We start from the raw sequence: 25005 nt of genomic DNA, 5'->3' as shown, positions 1-25005 counted from the left end.
AGTGGTCCTGCTACCATCTCCTGAAAAGAACTGACGACAATCCCTCAGCTGCCCGTCTCAGGAGCGTTTAGCGGGGCGCGGGGTTGGAGAGGGCGGTGGCGCCTTCCTGCGGCTTCCTCCGCGACCGGGCCCGGGTGAAGGCTGCTGCTTGGACCGGGCGGGAGGGGCGGGAGCCGCAGGAGGGCGCCCTCGGCGGCGAACAGACTGAGGATTCTGTGCCGGCGGCTGGATGGAGGCAGCAGCGGGCCGTCGGGGCAGAATATGCTTGATAGCCTCAGTCTGTTTCTGAGTAGTCGAGAACTGTTGGGCAAAGTCCTCAACCGCACTGCCGAAGAGGCCAGCCTGGGATATGGGGGAGTCGAGTAGCCGGGACCGCTCGGCGTCCCGCATATCGGCCAGGTTCAGCCAAAGGTGTCGCTCCTGGATCACAGCAGTGAACATCACCAGACCAAGGGAGTGTGTGGTCACCTTAGTCGCTCGGAGAGTGAGGTCGGTGGCGGCACGCAGCTCATCAAAGAGCCCTGGGTCTGTCCTACCCTCGTGCAGGTCCATGAGCATCTGGGCCTGGTAGACCTGCAGAATGGCCATGGCATGCAGAGAGGTGGCTGCCTGTCCTGCGGCTCTATAGGACTTCGCCACAAGCGCAGACGAAAACCTACTGGCTTTGGACAGTTGCATCGCAACAGAGCGTTCAACCGGGGGGAACCCAGTGTACCCATGGGCAGCGGCCCCATCAAGGAGAGGAAAGGTGGAGGAGATTTGCGGCGATTGCGGGAAGACAAGGGGGTCTTCCAGTATTTCGAGATCTCCTCATGCACAAATGGGAAGAAAGGTATTGGGGTCGGCGGCCGCACCCAAAAACCAATCATCCAGCCGTGAGCGCTTGGGAAAGGGTGGAGGGTTCCACCCTAACCCAATGCTCGTAGCGGCCCGTGAAAGCATGGCCGTCATCTCAGGATCCGACTCAACCAATGCTGTATGCACACCCGAAGGTGGCAGCACTGACGAGTCTTCACTTCCTGACGAATCTGGCCCGCCCTGTAATGCTTAGATAGTAGTGATATAACGATTCACTCGTTTTCTCGATGCATCGATTACAAATCCTGACGATGCATATGCATCGATCTTGAAACATGTATTTTGAATCGTGAATCGTTTATTTCGGTCAATATTCGATTTACAATGCTAAGAATCGAATAATTTGCAATTCTATAGCGATTCAGTGCTTTAAAATATATAAACATTAAATGATTACATATGCGCAAATTAATGGAGGCGTTGTGCGGTGTCATTTCGCGTCCTCACAGCTCTCCTTCACAGATACTCGCTGCACTCTTTACTATCTTTCACTGGATTTCGCTTGCGCTCGGTCCCATATAGCTCTCAACTACAGATTTTTGAGCAGTCCATGTTTGAGCTCTCCTCAGGACAGCCACTGATGTTCACATGAGCAGATGACAGCTCTCTATCGAGAAAGCAGTCTTGAGTCAAACCGCTCAAGCCATTGATAAAGCTGCCATGTCATTGCACGGGCACTTCTATGAAACAACGCATTCATTGCATGGAAACGTCGCCGTTATTTTCTTTAAGATAGATACTGAAGTTTTACGGAAATGGGTCTTACCCGTCCTGAGCAGCTGAAGTAATGCAAAAATGCACACGCTTCCGATGAATCATGAATGATGAATGAAATTTAACTTAATGTTGTTAAACTGAATGTACGAAGGAAACTGCTGAAATAACTACAATATTAATTACACTGAAATAAGAGCGCATGGTTTATCCATCAGTCAGATGCGCATTAAAATTGCATTCGTAATCATTACTATAGCACAAGTAGACACCCGGCGAATTTTCTTTCAGAATCATTAGGAAAACGTTCAGTAGCCTATAAAGAGAACACAAAGAGTATTCGATGAGGAATACTTACAGTACTATTCCATTAGGGGAAAAAAAAGGTTAGTCATTTTAGTCTCACAATGGAAGGATGTTTAATGTACCAGGAACACTTTAAGGTTGTGTATCCATTAACACTATCCTACAAAATAGTTAGCATGATGAACTAACAATACTTTTAAAGCCTTTTTAAATCTTGGCTTACATTTCTACAAATGCTAATTTATAGGCTTTGGAAATATTTTTTATAATAATAGATTCATTAAAAATGAACATGAACTAACATTAACAATAGACAAAATGTCGGTTTTTTTTTGTTTTTTTTCTTGTCCCCACTCTCTGACCCCCGAAGACCACTGTGTAATTCACACCCTGACTTAGACCCATTGGGGGAAGCATTTAAATAATCCTATGAATGCATATAAAAAATGAAGAATCTAATCGAATTAATCAAATCGCATCGAATTTTAATGTGAATCACATTGTATCGAATCTTTCTGAATTTGCAAAAATCGTTCTTTTATCCTATGAATCGTGAATCGAATCGATTCGCTGCCTACCCAAAGATTCACAGCCCTATTAGACAGACAACACATCTTCCTCTGGAGTGCCAAAGGAAACCCGCGGGGCATCCATAGATAGACCGGTTGGAATCCCCTGAACACTCGCGGGTTGCGTCACTGAAGAGGGGGGTGTGGGCCGCGGACAGATAGTCGGCGCCTTGTTCCACACCGTCACCCTCAGGTCACCCTGGCCACCAGCCGAAGTACTACCTCTCGTGGAGGGAGTAGATCGGGGTGTGGATGAGGGGACTCTCACTCTTGCGAGATCACTGAGTCTCGAGCGTAATGACGCGATGGTCATGTTCCCATAGAACCAACACGAGTCATCCACGGGTACTGCTCTAGCTCGATCAACGCCCAAACACACAGAACAGCTATCGTGCCCATCAGAGTCAGGAATGAGTCTACCGCAACCAGGCGAGGCATTTTTAAAAAGACGTGCCGCCTGCAAAGCTCTTTTGTGAGAGGAAAACTCGCAGATGTTGAAGCGCCCAGGGAGAAACACACTCATTGGCAGACAACTGCACAGATCAGCAGGCAGTGTGCACTCGCTGGAGATCGCCGTCACACCAACACCGGAGAGTCACACGTCTCGTAGCTGACAGTTGATCAGAGATGGCTTGTGGAGTGAAGAGATGCTCTTGGCTCCGAAGCGAAAACAAATCTGCATGTTGCCGGCGTCCTACTTTTATACCCATGAGGTGGGGCGGTGTTGCGCCATGCAAATTCCGCAGACCCATGGCATTTCTTTGCCATTGGCTCGTTTTGTATACTCGAAGTTGATAGGCTTTCTAAGCAAAACCCCATTCGTCGTCACGACGGAACTCGTAGTGACAACGAAAGGGAACCTATTATCGCTAAGGCTACATTTATTTGATAAAATGCAGATAACATAAAATAAATACAGTAATACTGTGAATCTTATTACAATTTAAAATTACTGTTTTGTATTTTTATATATTTAATTAATTCCTGTGATGGCTAAGCTGAATTTTCAGCATCATTACTCCAGTCTTCAGTGTCACATGATCCTTCAGAAATCATTGAAATAGGCTGATTTGGTGCTCAATAAACATTTCTTATTGTTATCCATGTTAAAAACAGCAGAGCTGGTTACTATTTTGGTGGAAACTGTGATACTGAACAGAAAGTTAAAAGGAAATAGAATGTTTTGCCACAATGTAAAAGTTACAGAAATCACACTGATCCCAAACGTTTGAACAGTTGTGTACTATTCAGAATTAAGCGTGTTTAGACACTTTCTAGTTGTCAAACGTTAGTGCAAGCACAGCTTATGTGTAAAAACATTTTTGAGGAATTCACAAATACACACATAATTGTAGAGAAAATGTCCTTCTAGCAAATTTTTGTTCAGTGAATTTTTTTAATTTAAATTTTACCAAAGAGTGCTTGAAAAGCATTGTGCACTAGGTTAAATGTGGATCGTATTGTGAGGACAAGATTCTCTTTTGCTGGTTTATAGTTACATTTGCTATGACCTCTCAGTGACCTTGTTGTTGTTTCCACCTCACATTCTGTGTCTGCGGTGCCTTTACAGTACTTGAGTGCTTGACTGCAACAAGCTTTCAAAATGACAGCATTTCTGCTATGTAGCAGAGCTATGGCTGTATACTGAAAATAAAGTGATTTCTAGGATATTATATTAAGATTTTCTTTTGACAATCGCCATAAATTATGTGAAATCTAATTTACATGATGAGTGGGATTATATTTATATCCAAATAGTAAGTAATCTACACATAATGGAACTCAAACACAAATTGAATGCTGCATAGAAAGTGCTGTTTTTGTACCATGCTTTTCTAGGTGGTATTTTCTCGTAACAATTCACTTTCACTATCAGTTCTGTTCTCTTATTTTACAGCGTGTATCATCACTATCACTTTCTGTTTCTCCTCTCTCCTTCTTCCTCTTAAGCTTTCATCTGCACGTACCCTCTACAACTCTCCATCCCCAACTATCTGTCCATTCTCCTCATCCTCTCCTAGTCCACAAAGAGCCGCACACCTTCAGGCCATCACCAGCGAGTGGTTGGCCCTCACTCTGGGTCTGTCTCCTTCAGGAACCCCTGCCCCTACACCTCCACCCTTCCCTTCCAATTTCCAGCCATACTATGAAGTGTTGGACTCTGCCATCTCCCCTTCTCCCGCGTCCTCCATACTGAGCCGCTCTCCCGCCCTCACTCCTCGCAACTCCACTCCTGCGCTCAAAGAGGGCCACTTCATTCCCATCTCCTCCCGAAAGTCTTACATGTCCCCCGAACCCAGCCTGTCACCTCAACCTTATCTAACCTCCACCTCCTTCACTCCTTCGCCCACCTCACCCTCATTTGACGCCAGCCCCAGTTCTGGCAGTGTCATAGAGATCCTCTCTTGTCAAAAATCTGATTTACCCGAGAAGGAACTGCAGTTGTTCTCAGATCACCATTATAAAGCTGGCCAGACAGAATCCCCTAAATTGTGTAGCCCTATTGACTTGGTTGTTTTTGACGCCCACGAATCCCCATTGGATATTCTGCCGCAAAAAGAACCCGAGGATGATATATGCGAGGAGTTAGTTTCAATCATTAAAGCCAGCCAATCAAAGGGCACGTTTGTAGAAGAGGAGGGATTTTATTGCCAGGAACCAGATATAATGGAAAAGCTACCCAGACTGTTTATAGAGGAAGACCTGAAAGAAGACAACAGCTTCTTAAATGAACCCCTGACATCAAATACGTTTGCTCCAGTCCAACCTGCCCAGAGTGAAGGTTCAGAGATTGAGGTAGTGCTTGCAGTGTGGTTATACTGCCCAAATGAAAAGCCAAAATCAATTTCCTTAAAGGAGAAGAGTGTTATTTTTTAGATGACCGAAAAATTACTAAAGGAGTATTTCACCCAAAAATTACAATTCTGTCATCATTTGGTCACCCCCATATTGTTCCAACCCCATAACTCTAACCCCATAATTATCATAAAATAATCTTCAGAAAACAAATTAAGAATTTTTTTAATGAAACCGGAGAGGTTTCTGTGCATCCCATTGAAAGTCCAGGTAACCAAAACTTAGAATATCTAAAAAAGGTCATAAAGTTGTGTTGTGAAATGAATCCATAGGAATTGAGTGTTTACTCCAAGTCTTGTGAAAAGATATGATCATTTTATATGCTGAACAGATTTAACTTAGGCTTTTGTTTACATCTAAACAATGATCACACATACATAGAGCACAAAACATATGCGTGTTGCACAAGATTCAATGAGGTTTGTTGTTGCGCGACATGCATGTGATGCACACTCAAGCGTCTGTTTTTACCATAGATTATGCACTCTATGTGTTCTTTATGTAAATAAAAGCCAAAATTAAATCTGTTAGAAGCGATCATATAGAAAATATAAAATGATCATATCTCTTTACAAGACTTTGATTAAACCACTCAGTTCATATGGATTCATTTTATGACCTTTTTGGATCTTTAAGTTTTGGTTACCTGTCCTGCACTTTCAATGGACAGACAGAAATCTCTCTGGTTTAAAATAAAGTATTTTAATTTGTGTTTTTAAGATTAAAAATGTCTTATGGTTTTGGAATAACATGAGGGAGAGTAAATGATGACAGAATTTATATTTTTGGGTAAACTATCCCTTTAAATTCAATGATGTTGGAACAAACAATGGAAGATGGGTGGAGTACTCAGATTCTTATTCATTTCAATGATCATAAATTGTGCAGTTCTTTTTGGTGACGTTAATAGCATGTAAAATGCACACTTCACCTTTAAATCCTGAAGCATCTGTAGAGAATTACACACATCTTTATCGTGTATAGCTGTTTTAGTCTCCACATTAGCAGGGTGAAGTTTCCCAGAATGCCTCTCCATATCTCTCTCCCTCCCCTGTCCTCACAGATATCATTGAAGTTCACACAGCCCTCATCGGCTAAGTACTCCCCCCCTTCCCCGCGCTACACCCCCCCATTGCCTGGGGTTTCACAGTCGCCCCCTCTCTCTGCCAAACTGTTCTCACGACAGGACCTCCGCTCCCCAAAGGTCAAGGTAAAGACAATCTGCTTGCTAGTGACTGTCGTAGTGCTAATCATCCTCTACCCTGCCCTTCAGTCTTGCCACTCCGTAATACAGACACTAACGTTCCCTATCAAAGTGACCTATATAACTTAAACCACATAATCATTGCAGTATGTATTTCCATGAAAGATTTATTGCACCACAGTGTGCACAATTCATAAATAAATCTCAAAACAATGTAGTTCATATGTTTGGCATGTTGTAAATTATTTCAGTTATATGGGAAGCTAGAATCATAATTATTAGTAGGTCGTAGACATTTAAATCACCCAACCCTTTTAAATTCACTACTCACAACCCCAGGGTCCTTTACATTTGCTTTATAGGGCTTCCCCTGTTAGCTCTGTCCTCTGGTATGGGAGGGAACAAACAAACAAGCAGCGCTCATTATGGATGGTTGGGCAACTAAGTTAATAATGAGACATTTAGACCAAAAATAAAGTATATGCACTCATTAATGTTAATCCATTTATTTAATATATAGACTACCATTCAAAAGTCGAGGTTGGTAAGATTAATGTTTTTGAAAAAAGTCTCTTACGCTCATCAATGTTGTAAACAGTTTTTGAAAACCACAATATATTTTCAAGACTCTTTGATTAAAATTACAATGTAAAAGCCTTTACTGTCACTTTCAATCAATTTACTGTGTCCTTGCTGAGTTTTATCTTTGCTGACCCCAAACTTTTGAACGGTAGTGTACATTTTAGTAACTTGTGTTTGTATAAGACTGCACATAACCCTCATTTCAGCTTCTCCTGGTTCTGGTTCTTTCAGTCTGTTTTAAGGCGTGATGTTGTGGTTGTTGGTAAGCCCCCTCGTAGCCCTGTGATGTCTAGGAGGTCCTGCGGATCGCCTGTTAGAGGTCAAAACTTTTCACCATCTCATAGGGTAGGGAGTATGTGCACCTTGTGTGACTCAAGGGAAATTCTGTTTTCTCTCATTTCAAAGTATCCCTGCACAACGCATAATGTCATTCACTGTATTTGACCTAGGGATTCACTGATTTAAGTGCAATTCTTTCCATTTTTGCTGCTACCTTCACAAGAAAGAAGTTTATTCAAGTGTGCTATTAGTATACTTCTTTTAAACTAAAAATAAGAAAGTATACTTTCAGTCTACTTTTTATGTACTTCTCAGAAATATACCTTATGTACTTCTCAGAAATATACTTCAAATGCACTTAAGTATAGATGACTTATACTGACAGAAAAGTCTAAGTATATTTGGCCTATACTTGTTGATCGAGATATACTTAAAAGTAATTAAGTATTCTAAGTATTCTTGGCTTGTACTTGTGTTTACTATTTTGATTGAGTACCTTATTAAATACTTTTTTTTAAACATAATATTACACAATGTCTTATAAACTAACATGTTCAAGTTTATACAGTAATAAGCTTTCAGATGGAATAGCTTATAGAGTAAATATAATAAGCATGGAACTGAACCTGATCTTGTACACAGCGATAATAATAGCCTATAGCTGGATATAATGATATTATGATAGTGTATAAACGGCCATATTATATTTTTGTCAGTGTCTGGTCACATGATGCTTCAGTAGGCAGTAATATTCAACACACAGTACAATATGGTGTAATGCTGAGTCATGAATGAGGGATACTCTTAACACCATGGCCTTGTCTGTTTATGCATTAGTGCATTTTGTGGTCAAGAAAATAACATTTAATTCCTAACAGTGCTGTAGAGTGATAACATTTTGTTTGTTCTGCATGTGGAAATGTGTCTGGAAGTGGTTTTGCTGCATGTCCGTCATGACTACTTGGATCACAAACAGTGGATTTTGACAGCCTTTCTTTTTTTTTCTTTTTTTGTGGGTCAAAGCAGCTGAAGAAATTGGCTTGCTCATGCAGCATTGGTTTAAGCCATGGACTGTATTGAGATTGTTTTGGGTGTCTGGATTACTCTTGGGAATGTCCCAATGATCTTTCCTGTGTACACAGCTTAAACAAGGTGTACTCCCCAGGGCCAGGCAAGCAGCCTATTCCCCACATTTCCTTCCAAAAAAGGGGAGTACAGTCCTCGTTTTCAGGATTTAAGGCATTTCTCAACCGTTTCTAAATCCATAAACACATTTTAGAAAATGTGTTGTTTGATGGCTTAGAAACCCTGAATTTGAGCCCCGGTAGTCCTGGATCTCATACGTATTTGACAAAAATGCAATTACTCTTTTTTTAAATCAGCATTTAATTTGGTTTGTGGGTTTGATCATGAACATAGTTCAGATACACAGCTGATCCAGGCCTGGCCTCAGGCTTTGCATTAATTGTTCTCATTGAGCACAGTGGAACTCTGGCTGTTCTCAGCATCAGATACAGCAGAATAAAAGACGGAAACATTTAAATGGCCTTCCATGGTTTCTCTTTTTCAGTCCCAAAGACAAGCATATGTTCATGATCCGCTCCAAGGTGTTGGAGAAGCGTGAGTATCTCAAGTCTTTTTCTCCATGTTTTTCTTCACCAGTACATACATTTAATATTGTTTTATGGTAACATTACTTCATTTTGGGATTTGGCCTTTATATTACTTATTATAACCTAATGTAGAATACACACTTAAAGAGCCTTTCCTATTGCAGATTTCAAGCCCTGTATAACTACATGCCACGAAATGAAGATGAGCTGGAACTGAAGGAGGGGGATGTTGTTGACGTCATGGAGAAGTGTGATGATGGATGGTTTGTGGGTAAGACTGTAAACTCTAATTTTTAACAAGAGTTTTCGAGCACGTTAAGGGCCCCAAAAGTGCCCGAATAGTCGTAAGAAAAATATAGAAAATGAGTTTCCAAACAACCCATAATAACCGACTTCCTGTTGGGCTGACGTAAAACTTAGAGCACGAAAGTTGTTTGGCCCGATGAGATCTATAAGTGTACCGAGTTTCAGATTATTACATGCAAGCGTGTTTGATATATGGACAAGTGTTCAAACCCCGTTCCAGGGGGCGCTGTCGAGCCCCCCTGCCACGCCCGGGTACCATCTTCAGCCCGGCCCTGATGGCCGCGGGTTCTGACGCGTGTGCAAAGTTTCAAGAGTTTTTGAGCACGTTAAGGCCCCCAAAAGTGCCCAAAAGGTAGTAAAATAATAAAAAGAATAATAAATAATCCTTAGGAAAACAATAGGGCCTTCGCCCTTTCAGGGCTTGGGCCCTAATAATGCTGCTTGTTACTACACAAGGAGCGTTTTAGTGATGTTCGCTTATTTGCCACTAGCTGGTGCTATTCTCCAACAAAAAAAATAAATACTGTCAACAATGTCCAATGGATTTATGGATAAATAAATAGAGGGATTCGTACTAAAATATTGTTTTACCTTATAATGTATACTTAGATATTAGATAGATACATTTTTATGCCTGCCTCATTCGATATTTTATTTTTTTAGGAACGTGCAGGAGAACCAAATTTTTCGGAACTTTTCCTGGCAACTATGTGAAGCGGCTATAAATGGACTCTTCTAATACACATCTCTGATGGTCATACATATACTGAGGAGAGATGGACAATGTCACCTACAGCTTCCTGCTGGAAATAGCATGACATGTTCCAGTCATCAACCTGTTGGACTGATGGAAACAGAAGTCAATGGCCTTGAAGGGGGTTATTGCACCATTCATGTAATTTGGCTTAAATATGTTGAAACCATTATGTTAATTAAGAATTTCAGTAAATGCTTTAAAACATTTGGTTGCCTACATTTTTCTCGTAGTTGAAAAAATCAGTACGCTCACCGTCTAGTTAAGCTGATGAATTTCAACAATATGAGTACTCAAGTGCCCTGTTTATCTTCATTGGAAGGGTGAAATACAGGTGAGGAATGATCTACTGGTGCCCTTCTGTACACTGGACCTGATGTCTGATCTGATCTTGACCGTATAGATTGAACAGTATTGCAGTGTCATGTTTGCGTCAGGCATTGGACATTAACCATTCCTGCCAACATGTATGTTTTTAGTATGAAAACTCTGGTTCAGAAGAATGACCTCTGGATTTCTAGGGCTCTATGTTCTTCCTCCAGACATTCCTTTAAGCATTTGAAGGATTTTACTGATAAGAGAAAAATATTTTTGATGTTTTTCAATCTAAAGAGAAAAACTTTTTAAGAATGCAGTTTCCCTTACAAAAGGCGTTTTGGCAAAAGTGGGCATGTTAACTGTCGTAAACTGACTCTTATTAATGTCTCTACTGCCTATAATAAATATTTCTGTGTTGGGTGACCTTGCACATCACTTTTGGTTTACACACTGTAATCTATTTATGGCCAATAAGAGGAGCACATGATGTCATAATTACTAAACTGCAATTGGCAGCCATGTATTTTGTATATGTCGTCTTCCGATTCTTCATATTGGTTCAATTTGAGTGAGGAAATGTACGTGAAAATCTATTTTTGTTTATTTGATCATTCAGCAAACATTTTTCATTATGATATACTTAATATATTGTTAATTGTTCACTTTCTATGTCTTTGATCTGTTCAGCACAGTGTACACTCTCGTTCAAATGTTCAATCTTCCTGTGAGACTGTATGACTAACAGTTTTATTCCAGTCGGTAAAGCACGAATGTAAATGTGTCAGTCAATAGAAACATGAACCGATAATATATGTAATTTAGGCAATATTATTCCTCATGGAATTATGCAGTCTCTGTGTTGTCACTATGCTTAATGTACCAGTAACATCCTGCGCATGTTGTTTCATAAAGAACTGCTTGTCAGTGCAAACTCATTATTGTACCAGTATGAGAATTTATTAAGAGATGCGTATGGTTGTACAGAGCAATATTTCCACCTGGCTCTGAGCTGTCACCCAGTCTTCCATTCTTAAGCACTAGCTGATCAGAAGTTAACTTGGCTGTTCCTGGTGCATAACTCTACTACATAATTTATGTGATAACATGGATACTTTTTACATTTGTAATAATGCATGTTTCAGAAACAAATGTTTATAAAGTACAGAACACTGTGATATGTTCATTCAATTAAACCTAGTATAATTCTGGCATTGAACATTTGGTGCTAGAGTTTGTGATGGATTCTGACTGGATACAAACTGACTAATTTCACTGGTCAAGAATAGACAGAATATCACATCACTGAATTATATAAAGACATGACATGCAAAGTGCTAAACTTTTGCTGCTGGTAAATCAACATCTCAATCCATTTGTTAATAAACAAAAAATATAGATTTAGACTCTTCAAAAAGTAAAAGCAATCAATGTTTTTAAAGTATTTCTCTGCCTTTTCTTTCTGTGTGCAAAAGTACATAAATAAAGTCATATATTTTCTTAGTGGGATTCACAGTCTCCGTAAGGATAATTCCTACAAATCATCCTTCTGCTAGCAATCTAGTCCCTGCAGACCGTCCAGTCTATAAACAGCCACATCATGTCCTGGAGTTGTCCCTCCTGCTGCCATGGGGACACAGTAAACAGAGGGTCAGTGGAGAGCCTGTCTGAGTTTCTGCCCCAGAGGAAGAACCAGAGCCATCCAGCTCACTCACAGGAGGCAGGGGTTTCTGTCTAGTCTTTGTGCTTTTCCCGCATTTGTTTTTACTGGAGCAAAATCTCACACGCTCTCTGATATAAATATCTGCGAACAGAGCTCAAACCCCGTTAACATCCACGCCAATCTGTTTGCCCAAAATCATAATTTACTCACTCTCATTTCATTTCAAACCCCCTTGACTTGGATGCCCTGTCCTTTTAATTACCAGAAAGGTACACAATGTGAAGACTTGGATTAGAGAAGGATTTTCTGGTTTCGTGGATTTGATGTAGCTCAGGCCATGACAAATAGCCCTTCCCTGGCACACCAAACAAGGAGCTGTTCAAGCCTACAATATAAGTGCTCTCAAGCTAGAATGTTTGGCCCTCAAATGAAGAGCACACAGGCCACTCCAGTGTCACGTACAGTACACAGTCCTCTCTGTATAAACTTTACTTTGGAAACAAGCATCGTGATCATGTGCCTGTATTTCGCATAATAAACATGACGAAAGCCAGGGGCATCGCTAGACCTATTTTAAATTATGAAATGTTTGCAAAATCCATATTCATTAGTGTAAAAATATGGGGACACTTTTTTGATGGGGTGCCTGTCGCAGTAGGCCTACTGATCAATAGAAACACTCCTTATTGCAGCTCTGAAATAATGAATGGCATCCAAAGTTGTGGCTACTTGGCTGTTAATCAATGGTGTCTACCTGCAATGTTTTTTTTTTTTAAATCAAGAAAAAAGACATCATAAATGTAACAAACCAATGCTTACTAGATGGGCTTGATGTCTAAACAATACGTTTAGCAAATATTGCGCTAGATGCTGAACTCGCAGCGAGCAAGTTGCCATGATACACATTTACATAAAGAACTCTGTAGGCCTACATGCGATAAAAAACAACACCAGTTGGTAACAGTCATTGCGAAAAGGTAGTTCGGAGAAAAGGTAATTTATTTGCACATGCCACTTGGTCCTAATGTTTAATCATCCAAAGCAAATTGCAATGATATTCTTTGGTTCTAAGTTGTAACCACCCTAAAAAAACATTAAAAGGTCCGTTCACACCATAATGATGACTACTAGCGTCCACACCAGCGGTCAGATGCTTGAGCTCGTTACAGCAGAATGGATTCTAATTGGCTGTCAATATTTTTATCGTTCATCAGCTGGATAAAATCGTTCTGAAAGTGATTCCAACGATATCGTTTCTCTGAGCCGGTATCGTAGCTGTGGTGTGAACTATGCTGTTCTTTAATATTGAGGACGATTTTTAGAACTATATCTTTATCTTTGTAGTTATCATCCTTGGTGTGAAAGGGGCATACGGCTTTTTTTCTTTCTTTTTTTTGTATGAGAGAATTATCACTTGAACTGAAATCCACATAGTTTTAAATGTTCCCTTATGTGGCTGTGCTATTAAAATTGTTTACATTCCTAAGAGGAGATGTTTAAAAAAGCAATAAGTGCTGTATTGATATGACATGATATGGTTTTGTTATTGTGCTCTGTAAATAGCTCAATCTGCTCATCGACAGCAAAGGCTCTGACTCAACGCTCAGCCTTAATTTCATGTTGACTTCTCCTCTCATTCAGGCACAGGTGTCTGGCCAGCGGTAAGGACAGAAAAGTCTAGACAGCACACTGGGTGATGACAGAACGAAGGGAGATTTTAGTTATTGAACAGCTACTTATGGGAAAGGACGATTAATCATAAAGGGTGTAAGGTTTTGATCTGAAGGAGGGAGAGAGTTTGAACCCTCACTTTCTCAGTCTACCCTATGACCTCACAAGAGGAGTGGCATCCTGGCATCATCTTTCTTTCATTCACTCTCCTAACCCCACATACATGCTTAAAAGGGCTTCAGAGACAGGCACTGGCTTCCTGTCGTGGTTGGGTGAGAAATTTGTCCAGGGTAGGAGGGATAGAGCTTATCATTCTCTTCTTACTGCAGATCTCTTGCCAATAAGAAGAGACCGCACTGAAGAACCAAGTTCAACTTTGAGAGAGAGACTAAACAGAACAAGACAGAAATGCCACAGAACGTGGTACTGGACGGGCCAGCCCCTTGGGGATTTCGGCTTTCAGGAGGCAAAGATTTCAACCAGCCACTGACCATAACTCGGGTAAGTGAAAGCCTTTGGCTAAAGTCTCTGCTTCTTCACACAATCCACTCAAGATATAATGATGCTTTTGATGTGCTGGGAAACACCGCCGTGGGCATGAGAAATCAGTGGGTGGATCATAAAAAACATTCCCAGGACCTCACTTTAGACGTTACTGAGGAGGACAGTGAGAAACATTTCAGAGAAATATTTTTAGAGTCACAAGTTCAAACTGACATTCATTTTTAGAAACATCTGTGGTTGTCAGGGAATCATTTCCCAATAGAGACTTTCTATGTTTGTTATATTGACGCAGTTTTTTTTATGTTATTATGTGACTTTCTCTGGTAGTGCATTTTAAGAAATTAATACTTACATTCAGCAAGGATGCATTGATCAAAAGTGATAATTTATATTTTTACAAGATTTTTATTTCAAACAAATGCTGTTCTTTTGAACTTTCATTAATATATCATGAAAAAAAATGCATAACGGTTTCCACAGAAATATTGAGCAGCACAACTGTTTTCAACATTGAAATGTTTCTTGAGTAAATCAGCTCAGAGTGCTTTCTGAAGGATCATGTGACACAAGACTGAAGTAGTGATGCTGAAAATACAGCTTTGCCATCACTGGAATAAATTACATTTTAAAATATATTAAAAACCATTATTTTAAATTGTAATAATATTTCATAATATTGACTGTATTTTTCACACACACACACACACACACACACACACACACACACACACACACACACACACACACACACACACACACACACACACACACACACACACACACACACACACACACACACACACACACACACACACACACACACACACACACAGGCTCCAGAGGGGATCTCTACACCTGTTGTCTGAATGAATCGCAAAGCCCTTAGTCCAACAATATTTTAAACAGCCGATGAAGTCTGAACATTTATGGTAACAGACGAGGTCAAAGGTTAAAAGCACCCATGTGAGAGATGAATTGAGCGATCTCTTTAATTTAAGTTACTATTTCAGCACCATAACTGACCTCTTATCCACTAGGATTGTTCATAAATGCCTGAAACGGACTAATCCTTCCTTATAGATCACCTGGATGGTGGTGAAAGCATGTCAATTCATATATGTAATTATTTTGAACTGAATAAGAGGCAGGTACAATGGCATGCTAGATTTATGCTCTGCAACTTCACAGTTTTGGTGAAGGCTAAGAGGATCCTATAAGGCTCCACCAGATCAAAACTACTAATTTCCCTTATTCAGAAACACAGCGCAAGCAGTCTCGTCTAACTTATGCTGTCTCTCTCCTTCTCAGAAATCTGTTGGGAGTCTGACTGGGGAAAATGCTATGTATTGTACACAGCATCTATATAATGACTTTTGTCCAGGGCTGTGTCTGAACAGTGCTGCATTCTGATGTGTGGAATGTAGCAGTTTGATTAGTAGCTCAGTCTCATCAACAGCAGCTCTTTGATCATGACATTCAAGTATATTCTAAGTGGAAAGCCAGTTCTGACATTAACCATAAATTGCATGTGGGGAAAAAATGCAGTGGAGAGCAGAGAGGTCGTCGTAAAAATGACTGTCTTCATACTCCCTGATTAGAAGCAGAACAGCAGGTCTTACAAAATATGAATGAAAAAAAAAAAAAACAGAAATAAAATGTGGTTGGATGCGCACAGTGCTGGTAAGATGGTATAATGGTTTTTCAATGATTACCTTATTAATATAATATGCTATTCCCTTATAAATATACTATGGTATTCCAAGATAATAAAAAGTTATAACAATGGAACCTCAAAAAAAAAAAAATTCTAATGCGTCACTGGTTTTGGCCACATTAGAGGGAAAATAAACTTCCAGGTGAACTAAATATGAAGTCTCAGCTAAACAGAATGATGTCATTCTTAAAATAAACCAATCAGGTTTATTTAACATTCCTTGCTAATAACTTCCACGTGAAAATGCCATTGGATTTGATTTCAAACAAAAACAACAAAACCAGCTCAAACCTTACGGATTAGAATGAGTGTTTCTTATTTTTGTGTACGTCTATACCCAGAACCTGAAAGCTAAATATATAATGTTTTCAAGCAGAGAAATACTGATGACTAATGCAGAATGTGTGTGGTTTCTTTGTATAACCGCTGTCTGTAATCATACACATATTGATGCCAGCAAGGTGGTTCTTTTCTCATTCTTTGAGCCCTGATGTTCTTATTCGAGTAACATTAGCCTCCATCGATGCGGGCATGCCAGCACAGATGGGGCTTTTATGAGAAGCCAAATCAGACTGTCTAAATTATACTGTTGAATTAAAAATGTAAATGACTCTCTAAATCCAGTCATTGAACAGATACTTTACCGAAAGCGACACAGTACATTTATTACAGGGACATTCCCCCTGGAACAACCTGGGCTTTAGTGTTTTGCTAAAGGGCATGATGGGGATAGTTCATGGTTGAGCATCAACCTTGAGCTTTTTCCATTTTATCATTTAACCATCCTCGTGTCGGTTTCCACGTAGGTTCAGTCAGCAGAAAAAAATTAAAGGAATAGCTGTGGTGCAAAAAAGAAGATACTTAAAAAAAAATGTTGTCCATAAAATGAAAGTTAGTGGGGTCTGATGTTATTTTAGACCCCTTTTTTTAACTGAAGAAAATCATGGCTTTGGAATGACATGAGGGTAAATATATTTTAATTTTTAGGTGAACTATCTCTTTAATTTATTCTGCCTGATGTTGCTCTGAACATAATGTCCAATGCTCAGCTTGCCCTTACATGCTTCTCTTGTGGGTTTGTGTCACCTTGGGGATTTTTTCTGCACAGGTGCTGCATAGCTTACAAAAAAATAATTATATTCATGTTTCTGTTTATACTGAAGCTCAGATACCAGTCACTCGACGGTTTCGTCTCAGTTCACAGCTCCTTTTGTTTCCATCTATTAAACAGAGTGTCTTTGTTTTTGAGCCAAACACATCCTCCATTTGCTGGAGTAGTGTCAAGGGATCTCATTTTCATTGTGTCAATTCTGAACAATTTGGGTGCTTATTTCTTCACAGTCATCCTTTCTGCAGACGCCCCGATAATAGATGTCTACAGGGGAACTAAAGCCTAGTTTTTTCCGTTTGTTGCCTTAAATATGGCCAGAGATCAATGTCTCTTAAATTACATAATCAAATATGTATTCTCTCTGGAAAATACAAGCGGACAAATGTGATTTTGTTGTGTACACAAAGTGAGAAAGGCGTCAGGAAATGAAATATTACACCGTGACTGTTATTTGACAGGAAACAGGCTTAATCACGGCTAGCTTCATCAGTCAATAAATTATGCATTCGGAATAAAACATCACAAATCTTCATGACATTAAGCACTGATGATGGAAAACTAAAACCCTCTGGTCTTAAATAACTGGCATGACTTGACCTGGTATAAATCTTCCACTCTTGAGATTCAGACCTAAATAGAAGAAGGTCAGGGGTATTGGGATATAATAGAGCAGCTGAGTCAGGAGGAGGCAGGTAGAACGAGACCTGCACACAGGATGAGGTGATGAGATAAACGACTAGGGGGACGATGAGAATACCTAAGAAAATGAGCCCGTCAGTGATGAGAGGAGTAAGGAATGATGTCAGACTCCATTAATGAAAGAGAGCATGATGGAAGGAGAGGGCAGAGAAACACCGGGCTGCAGGGTGAATGCCAGAACAGTCAGATCATCAACCGCCAATAGGCCTGACTGTGTTCCCCCCGAGGGCGATACACGGCCATGACTGACATATCCACGCCATGCTATTTTTAGTCCACTTCTAAACCAGAGGGTCAACAGATTGTTTCTACCCCTGTCACTTTCTGTTTGGGTCTAAACTGTTCCATGGTTTGCTGGAAACTTACAATGACTTTAAAAGAAGGTTCACGTCTGATCTTAAGAATCTGAATGCTTTCAAATCTTTGTTTCTACAGTAAAAAAAAAAATGAAACATTTAGCACATTTATCCAAAGTGATGTAGAAGCCCATTGTCCTGAGCGGACACGATCCAAAACCACTCCCATTTACATTAAATCTAGGGGTCATTGAAATGTGTTCATAATAAAAGGAATAATTTAAAGCAGTAAGAATTTGTATCTAAGTCTAAGAAATGTTCTATTCATTTTGGTTTCTTGGTTTTGAAAAACTTGTATACCATCTTCAGGGTTCAAGGTTCAATACTCTAAAAGCACAATGCAGTGAACCCCTTCCGACTCCCTCTGAATTATTGAAATATTAATTCACTAAAACAAAAAAGGTTCTTGCTTTCAGGTGACTCCAGGCAGTAAGGCATCTCGGGTCAACCTGTGTCCCGGAGACATCATCCTGGCCATCCAGGGAGTGTCCACAGACGGTGTGACTCATGCTGAAGCACAGAACAAGATCAAAGACTCCACCAATCAGCTTTCCCTCAAGATAGAGAGGTACCATGAGCTTTTCTTATTAAAGGATAGTGTTACAAACCGCATTAGGCGTATTTCAACAACTTTATATCATGTTCTCTAACCTCCTTTTAAAGTTACAGAGAACTCTAAGCAGGAGTCCCAAAAGAACTTGTCTTTACCCCTTGCTATGAAAGTGTCCATCAGTACCCGCAGAGCCTTATTTATGACAACGATGAATGTGTCTTTCCTTGGTGATTAATACCCTCCTATAAACCATCTGGCTTGTACATGCCAGGCTGTTGACGTTACTTTACTATCTAGAAGAGGTCATGGTCCTGGTGCCCCCCCCCCCCCCCACACACACACACACCCCCCTTAGTGCTCTTTGATCTTTTTTTACAGTTTCACAGGAGGCGAGTACATCATGTCTAACTGTGTGCATTATGTGTTGCAGGCCAGAAACTAAAATGTGGTCCCCTCAGGTTATAGAAGAGGGGAAGGTAAACCCATTCAAAATAAATTTGGAGGCAGAGAAGCAAGTAAGTGTAATGGAAGATAAATGCACAGCTCTTTATTTGTATCTGCTAATAACATGCAGCAATAAAATGGATAATTAAAGACTTTTTTAATTTTTTTGTAGAGATGTTAGAGTGCATGAGGCATGTTAAAGAGTTACTCCACCCAAAAACGAAAATGGTCTCATCATTTACTCATACTGTCCCAGATGTATATGCCTTTCTTTCTCATGTATAACACAAACGAAGATAGGTGTGTGTGAAACATTCTAATATTGACGCAAACGCATTGTGAAGCACTCACGCAAGAACTGACAGTCCTTTGTGGATATGAATCACTTCTCGCATGAGTTTCATAATGTTCTGGTGTTAACATAAAGGGGTAACTCATGAACACACATATGAAAGTAGGCCAAAAGCTGGTTTATATTTTAAAAAATTAGTATTTTTCCCACTCACACCTATCATTTCACTGCAGAAGACATTACATCCTCAACTAGGGTCATATGGATTACTGTCGTGTTTGTTTTTCGTGGTTTTTGAAGCGTCAACTTGCATTATATGGACTGACAGAGATGGGCTATTTTTCTAAAAATCTCTGTGGTCCACAGAAGAAAGTAAGTCATATACATCTGGGACAGCGCGAGGTTGAGTACATGATGAGATTTTCATTTTTGGGTGAAGTATCCCTTTAAAAATTGTGCAAGTCTGCTATGTTTTGTGTGACCAAAAGTAGATTTGTCCTTGTCCAACACAATATAACTTAAAGTAAAGCCATATAAATACTTACACAAACGCACATGCACACATAGACGCAAATGCATGTAATTTGCCAAATTTAAATGAAAAAATATGCAACCTTTAAAAATAAAGAGATGCAATAAAATAGTTTGGAGAAGTTAAGGATCTTTAACAAAAGGACATATCTGGAGAATGTGGTGTTTGTGTGGGGCTTTAAGTATGTAGTGTGTCCATCTGTCCTACACATGCAGGAGCATAAACCTATTGGCACAGGTCATAACAGAAGAGCACAGCCCTTTGTGGCTGCCGCCAGTCTGGATGACAAAACACAGGTTGTGAGCTCCGCCTACAACACTCCCATAGGCCTCTACTCTCAAGATAACATCCAGGACGCCCTGCAAGGACAGATCCGGGGTCTGGTGCATGAAAAGCCTGAGGGGTGAGTGCCAACTTGGATCACCCCAGCCATATGGACTAAGACACTTCCCTCTGCTTGCTGTAGACCGACTGCCCACTGCCCACTTACCACTAACACACACCAGAAGTCCTCACAAGACTTCCTGCAGCCTGAATATAAGCATTTGGATAGGAAATGATGATAGAAAGATGTTAAGAAAGGCCAACCCCTTATTTAATTCTGTATACTAGTACATTATTACAGTCAAATATCCACATTTGGGCCTGCAGTGTTGGATCTTGGAGGACTTTTGCTCCTTTCACCTGTCTATTAACATCTTCACTCTTATGTCTTACAGGACGTTGATTACTTCGAACACAAGTTTAATGTCAGACCAAAGCCCTTCACAACTGCAAGCCAAAGGAGGTCATTAGACAAAAACACCCTGCATGTAGTCATAGATGGTCACATAATCACAGTAGAATTATTATATTTTACATTGATATATCTTTGAACAAACTTGCTGATGTATTGTATAGCAGAAGCGCAATATATACTGAAGCTCTATGTACATCCCTAACTACTTCTTCCATTCTTTTCTGTCTTGTTTGTCATTTTCTGTGTCCTCTATATGGCCACTTTGATTTGATTGCTTCCTGGTTTGGCTCATCTGGCTATTATACACTGACCTTACACAACTCCAGTGATAATACATCCCAGATGCTGATGGGAAATGTAGCTCAGATGCCTGGCATCCCATCGGCTGGGTCCAAGGCAGTTCCTTCTTCACAGTATAACTCCCCTATTGCATTATACTCAGCAGACAATGTTTCAAACACACTGCAGCAGACTCAGATGTCCACTGTAGTCAGGCAAGCACCGCCCAGGTAACCAGAGCTTTGTTTCCATCACGCTTGCTTCACACCACCTTACAAATCTATCAGCTCATGCTGATACAGTAAGCATTAATAAAAGCAGGTTAACAGGGTTCCTACAGATGAAAAAAAGGGCAAAGCTTTCAGTTGTGTTCTGCAGGTCTGGAAAAGGCACTGATATTAATAAAATATTAAATCATGGACATTTCTTTATAATAAATAGGGTTTGCTTAATATGATTTGTGTTTACAGTAATTAATTATCATAAATGATCAAGTTTAATAAATAATAAAAAAGCTATTATTTAAAATAGTACATAGTACATAGTACATAATACAAACATTATGGGTTTATATGAGACTAGTGTGATAAAATTGCTTGATAACTTTTAAGTGAGCCTCTTATAAAGCCAGAAAACACGGTGTGTCTTTTACTAAGAAAACTAAGTCCATCAACTTAAAACAGTACAGCTCTACAATTTAAGCAACATATTTCTTTGTATGGAATAACAAAAATATGAGCTTTGCAGTTTTTGCTATTAAACCCTCTGGAACGCCTTGTCCCATAGACATCACAGGTCAAAAGAGAGACAAGTCAAAATTATTTGCTGTGGTAATCAACAGCATATTAATGCAGCATGTTGTTTTAAATCTGGGACATTCCTTTAACTTTTTATACTAGGGATGCACCGAAATAAAAAATTCCGAAACCGAAAATGTTGGATGCGCTTCAGAAACCAATTTTTTTTATATATATATTTTTTTTACATTTGCTAATTTTTGTATAATTGTATTCATATTAGACTTTTTAATGAAATTCCATAATTTTAATGATACTGAATTAGGGGAGGGCTGGGTGTGTTAACATACACTAAATACATTATAACAAAGTTACAAATAAAATAAGTTTGAATTCCGGTACAGACATGTAATGATTAGGCATAAATGTAAAAAAAAAAAAAAAAAAAAAAAAAAAAAAAAAACATTATTGTGTTCACTCTATACATTAAATGATTCTTTGTTAAAGCTGTGATTTGTTGTTTGATTACCATCAATGACTTAGCAGCAGGTATTTATAGATTGCTGTCACTTTAAGACTGAATGCACGGATCTAATAAAGTGATACACATCTGATTTCTTTCTCTACTCTTTATGTTCATTTAAGACATAACTGGCTGTGTTTACAGGAATACTTGCTGAGACAGGTATTTTTTAAGTTTGTGTGTATGTGACCATTCAAGAGCACAGAGATGCAAAAGAGGAATCAATTCACGTGCTGTCTCTCTATGTGCACGGCCTTCCGGTGTGTGCGGCTGTGCATGCAGATAATAGTGAGCGAGTACCGAATTGATGGTGAAACTTAGCAATTCATCCGGAAAACACCAGTGCCGAACTATGGGGCCTGGTCCGTATGGATCACAGATCTACTATGATCTGTTTAACCCCTAGCATAGAGCGCACTGATAATGGCTAGAGCGAGACTGAAACCTGAGCACTGAACACTTAGGGGTGCGGCGGCATATATTTTCGACTCATATTTTCGGTCGTTTTTCTCTTTTGGCCAAAAACCGCCATTGAAAAAAAAAGCCATTAATACTCTAATATTCATAATGTGCACTGCCAAACTTTTATATAACAACGAATGGTAATTTTCACTTAATGGACGTTATGTGCTTCTGCCTTTTATCCGTTTTCAGCCCTAAACCCCTGACATCCATTGAAGAATCCCATGTATACCGTATGCTCCAAGAGGACCATGTGGTGCCACATGAACCACGTCAGTCTGGATCGTTTAAGGCCCTGCAAGACTATGTCGAGAGTGATGGTGAGCTGCCTTCATTTATTACAACACCACCCGTCTTTAGAAGAATGCAATGTTGAATTCATAAGACACTGAAAATTACAGCTTGTAGCACTGATGAAGAAGTCAAAGTTATCCTCAATTTGACTTCAATATCCTTTTGCAATTCTGCTAATGGCATCAGTCAGAGCCTGCTGATCTTTTAATGGTCTGGATTCAGATGAGTTTAAATGAGGGAGCATTTCACATTCCCGAAGTGGATATGAGCCTCTTTTCTTTATTCTTCTGACAGGCACAAAGCCCATGGTGACTAGAAGTGTAAAAGCCCCAGTGTCAAAACCACAAGTGGCCACATCCTCACTGCAGAAGCTGCCTCTCTGTGATAAATGTGGCACCGGCATTGTGTGAGTACAGCATTCAGCATGAGACCGCACAAATGGTGTCTTTGAGAATATATTACCAATTTTCTTGAAAACTCTTCTACACTGAATTTTGTTCATGCATTTTAACTACTTCATTAAATTTAACTGTTTCTACAACTGGCTTACAGAGGAACGGTGGTGAAAGCACGGGACAAGTACCGCCATCCAGCCTGTTTCGTGTGCTCAGACTGTGGTGTGAACTTGAAGCAGAAGGGCTACTTTTTTGTGGAGGGACAGTTGTACTGTGAAGCCCATGCTCGAATGCGAACGACCCAACCTGAGGGACATGATCTAGTTACTGTATATCCCACTGCTTAGAGGGACGGAAAAACTCAGAACTCACACAACTGACAGTTGAAATTAGAAAATGTGTATTGTTTGCCCTTATTGGCCCTATCTGGTTTGTGTAAGAATAGAGCTTGAACCTCAAACTTCATATTAGTTTATAAAAGAGAACACAAGGCAACTTTTTAACCCTGTAAACCACAGCATTTTAAGTGATCAAAAAAATTACTGTTTACACCTGGTATTAACATGCACTTTAAATTGATCTTCTGCATCTACTTGTGTTCAGATTTTGATGTGACACTCCCAACTTATTTTGCCACACTCTACAACAGAGTGCAGGGCATGAACACTATGAACAAATCCACGTTAAGTGGCTTCCGTGACTTGCAAGCAGGAAAGGAAGAGAATAAAAACGGCTATTTCGAACATAATCTGTGTGTTTTAGAACAATGCAGCAAAGCTTGAATCCCTTTCTTTGGTGCACTTTCTCACAACTTGTCCCTGACCATTTGGTGCATGGGTGCACAATTGGTTGCTTCACTGCGGTTCGGAACACATTTAGGACAGATAGAGTTTACACTACACATGCAAGGTGGAAACATGCGTTTCTGACTACATTTTAATGTTTCAGTGTTATGATTTATAGACCCCAAAATAGCATTTAGCACTGACCATTTGTGATCCAAATCACAAAAAAATAAAAATAAATAAAATGAATGCCAGGTGTAATCTCTTTCTTAATGCCTTAATCCAGTTCTTGTTGAAAAATCATCAGTAAACTCTCTAATTTCTGTGATCTGTGCAGATCAAATCCTAAATTTCAACACATCAATCATACTAGGTTTCAGTTATTCTTAAAATACGCAAGAAAGTATTTTTTATTTTAATACAGGTTCAAATATGCCATCATCTATGTACAAGGTATTTGGTAATGTGCACACACTGTGAAAGAAATAGGAAAAAAGCAATGCAATCTGTTTTCCAGTACAAAACTTTTTTTTTTAACTTTTTCTTCAGCTGAATACCAACATTTCTATGCATATGCTATGATCATATGCTGCATTTACTTTCTTCAGTTCTGGTGATTTTCAATGAACTTAAAGGCACAGTTTACTCACAAATGATAATTCTGTAATTTCCTCAGTTATCCCTTTAAGGTCACCTTTGATAACAAATAAGACTGAAAGTTTATTATATCACTACATTGTAAATTGTGCGACTAAATAACCATATTCAATAAAAAAAAATTAAAACAAAATGCTGAATGTGAACTTGCTGAATTAAATGCTGGTTAAATACAAAAGATGTATACATATATATATATATATATATATATATATATATATATATATATATATATATAT

General features: G+C 39.5%; 2 protein-coding genes across 9 annotated transcripts in view; both read left to right on the top strand.

Moving 5' to 3' along the window:
* sorbs2b (sorbin and SH3 domain containing 2b) overlaps nucleotides 1-11865 on the top strand; it is a 78735-nt gene extending 66870 nt beyond the window's left edge. For 3 of the 6 annotated variants that reach the window (XM_077236059.1, XM_077236062.1, XM_077236058.1), the window contains 6 exons: nucleotides 4398-5243; nucleotides 6367-6513; nucleotides 7321-7434; nucleotides 8939-8988; nucleotides 9146-9252; nucleotides 9951-11865. In XM_077236059.1, coding sequence (XP_077092174.1) covers nucleotides 4398-5243; nucleotides 6367-6513; nucleotides 7321-7434; nucleotides 8939-8988; nucleotides 9146-9252; nucleotides 9951-10012 — 1326 coding nt within the window. In that variant the 3' untranslated portion in view covers nucleotides 10013-11865. The remainder of the gene's footprint in view (nucleotides 1-4397; nucleotides 5244-6366; nucleotides 6514-7320; nucleotides 7435-8938; nucleotides 8989-9145; nucleotides 9253-9950) is intronic. The other 3 variants (XM_077236061.1, XM_077236060.1, XM_077236063.1) reach the window with 2 other exon arrangements.
* A 1789-nt stretch (nucleotides 11866-13654) lies between these two features.
* On the top strand, nucleotides 13655-24899 carry pdlim3b (PDZ and LIM domain 3b). 3 transcript variants are annotated; one of them, XM_077236056.1, is made up of 8 exons: nucleotides 13659-14191; nucleotides 18491-18642; nucleotides 19058-19142; nucleotides 20615-20682; nucleotides 20961-21143; nucleotides 22828-22955; nucleotides 23224-23335; nucleotides 23482-24899. In XM_077236056.1, the coding sequence occupies exons 1-8, from the start codon at nucleotides 14099-14101 to the stop codon at nucleotides 23669-23671; spliced, it is 1011 nt and encodes a 336-aa protein (XP_077092171.1). In that variant the 5' UTR covers nucleotides 13659-14098; the 3' UTR covers nucleotides 23672-24899. The 3 variants fall into 3 exon arrangements, with proteins under 3 accessions (XP_077092172.1, XP_077092171.1, XP_077092170.1); XM_077236055.1 differs by lacking the exon at nucleotides 20615-20682 and adding an exon at nucleotides 20111-20298 and having other exon boundaries at nucleotides 13960-14191; XM_077236057.1 differs by lacking the exons at nucleotides 20615-20682; nucleotides 20961-21143 and adding an exon at nucleotides 20111-20298 and having other exon boundaries at nucleotides 13655-14191.
* Nucleotides 24900-25005: the final 106 nt, after the last annotated feature.

Source organism: Siphateles boraxobius, unplaced genomic scaffold, assembly GCF_051911475.1.
Source record: "Siphateles boraxobius isolate OS27281-9 unplaced genomic scaffold, OSU_SipBor_1 2, whole genome shotgun sequence".
NCBI lineage: Eukaryota > Metazoa > Chordata > Actinopteri > Cypriniformes > Leuciscidae > Siphateles > Siphateles boraxobius.
This window is presented reverse-complemented; position numbering and strand designations above follow the sequence as displayed.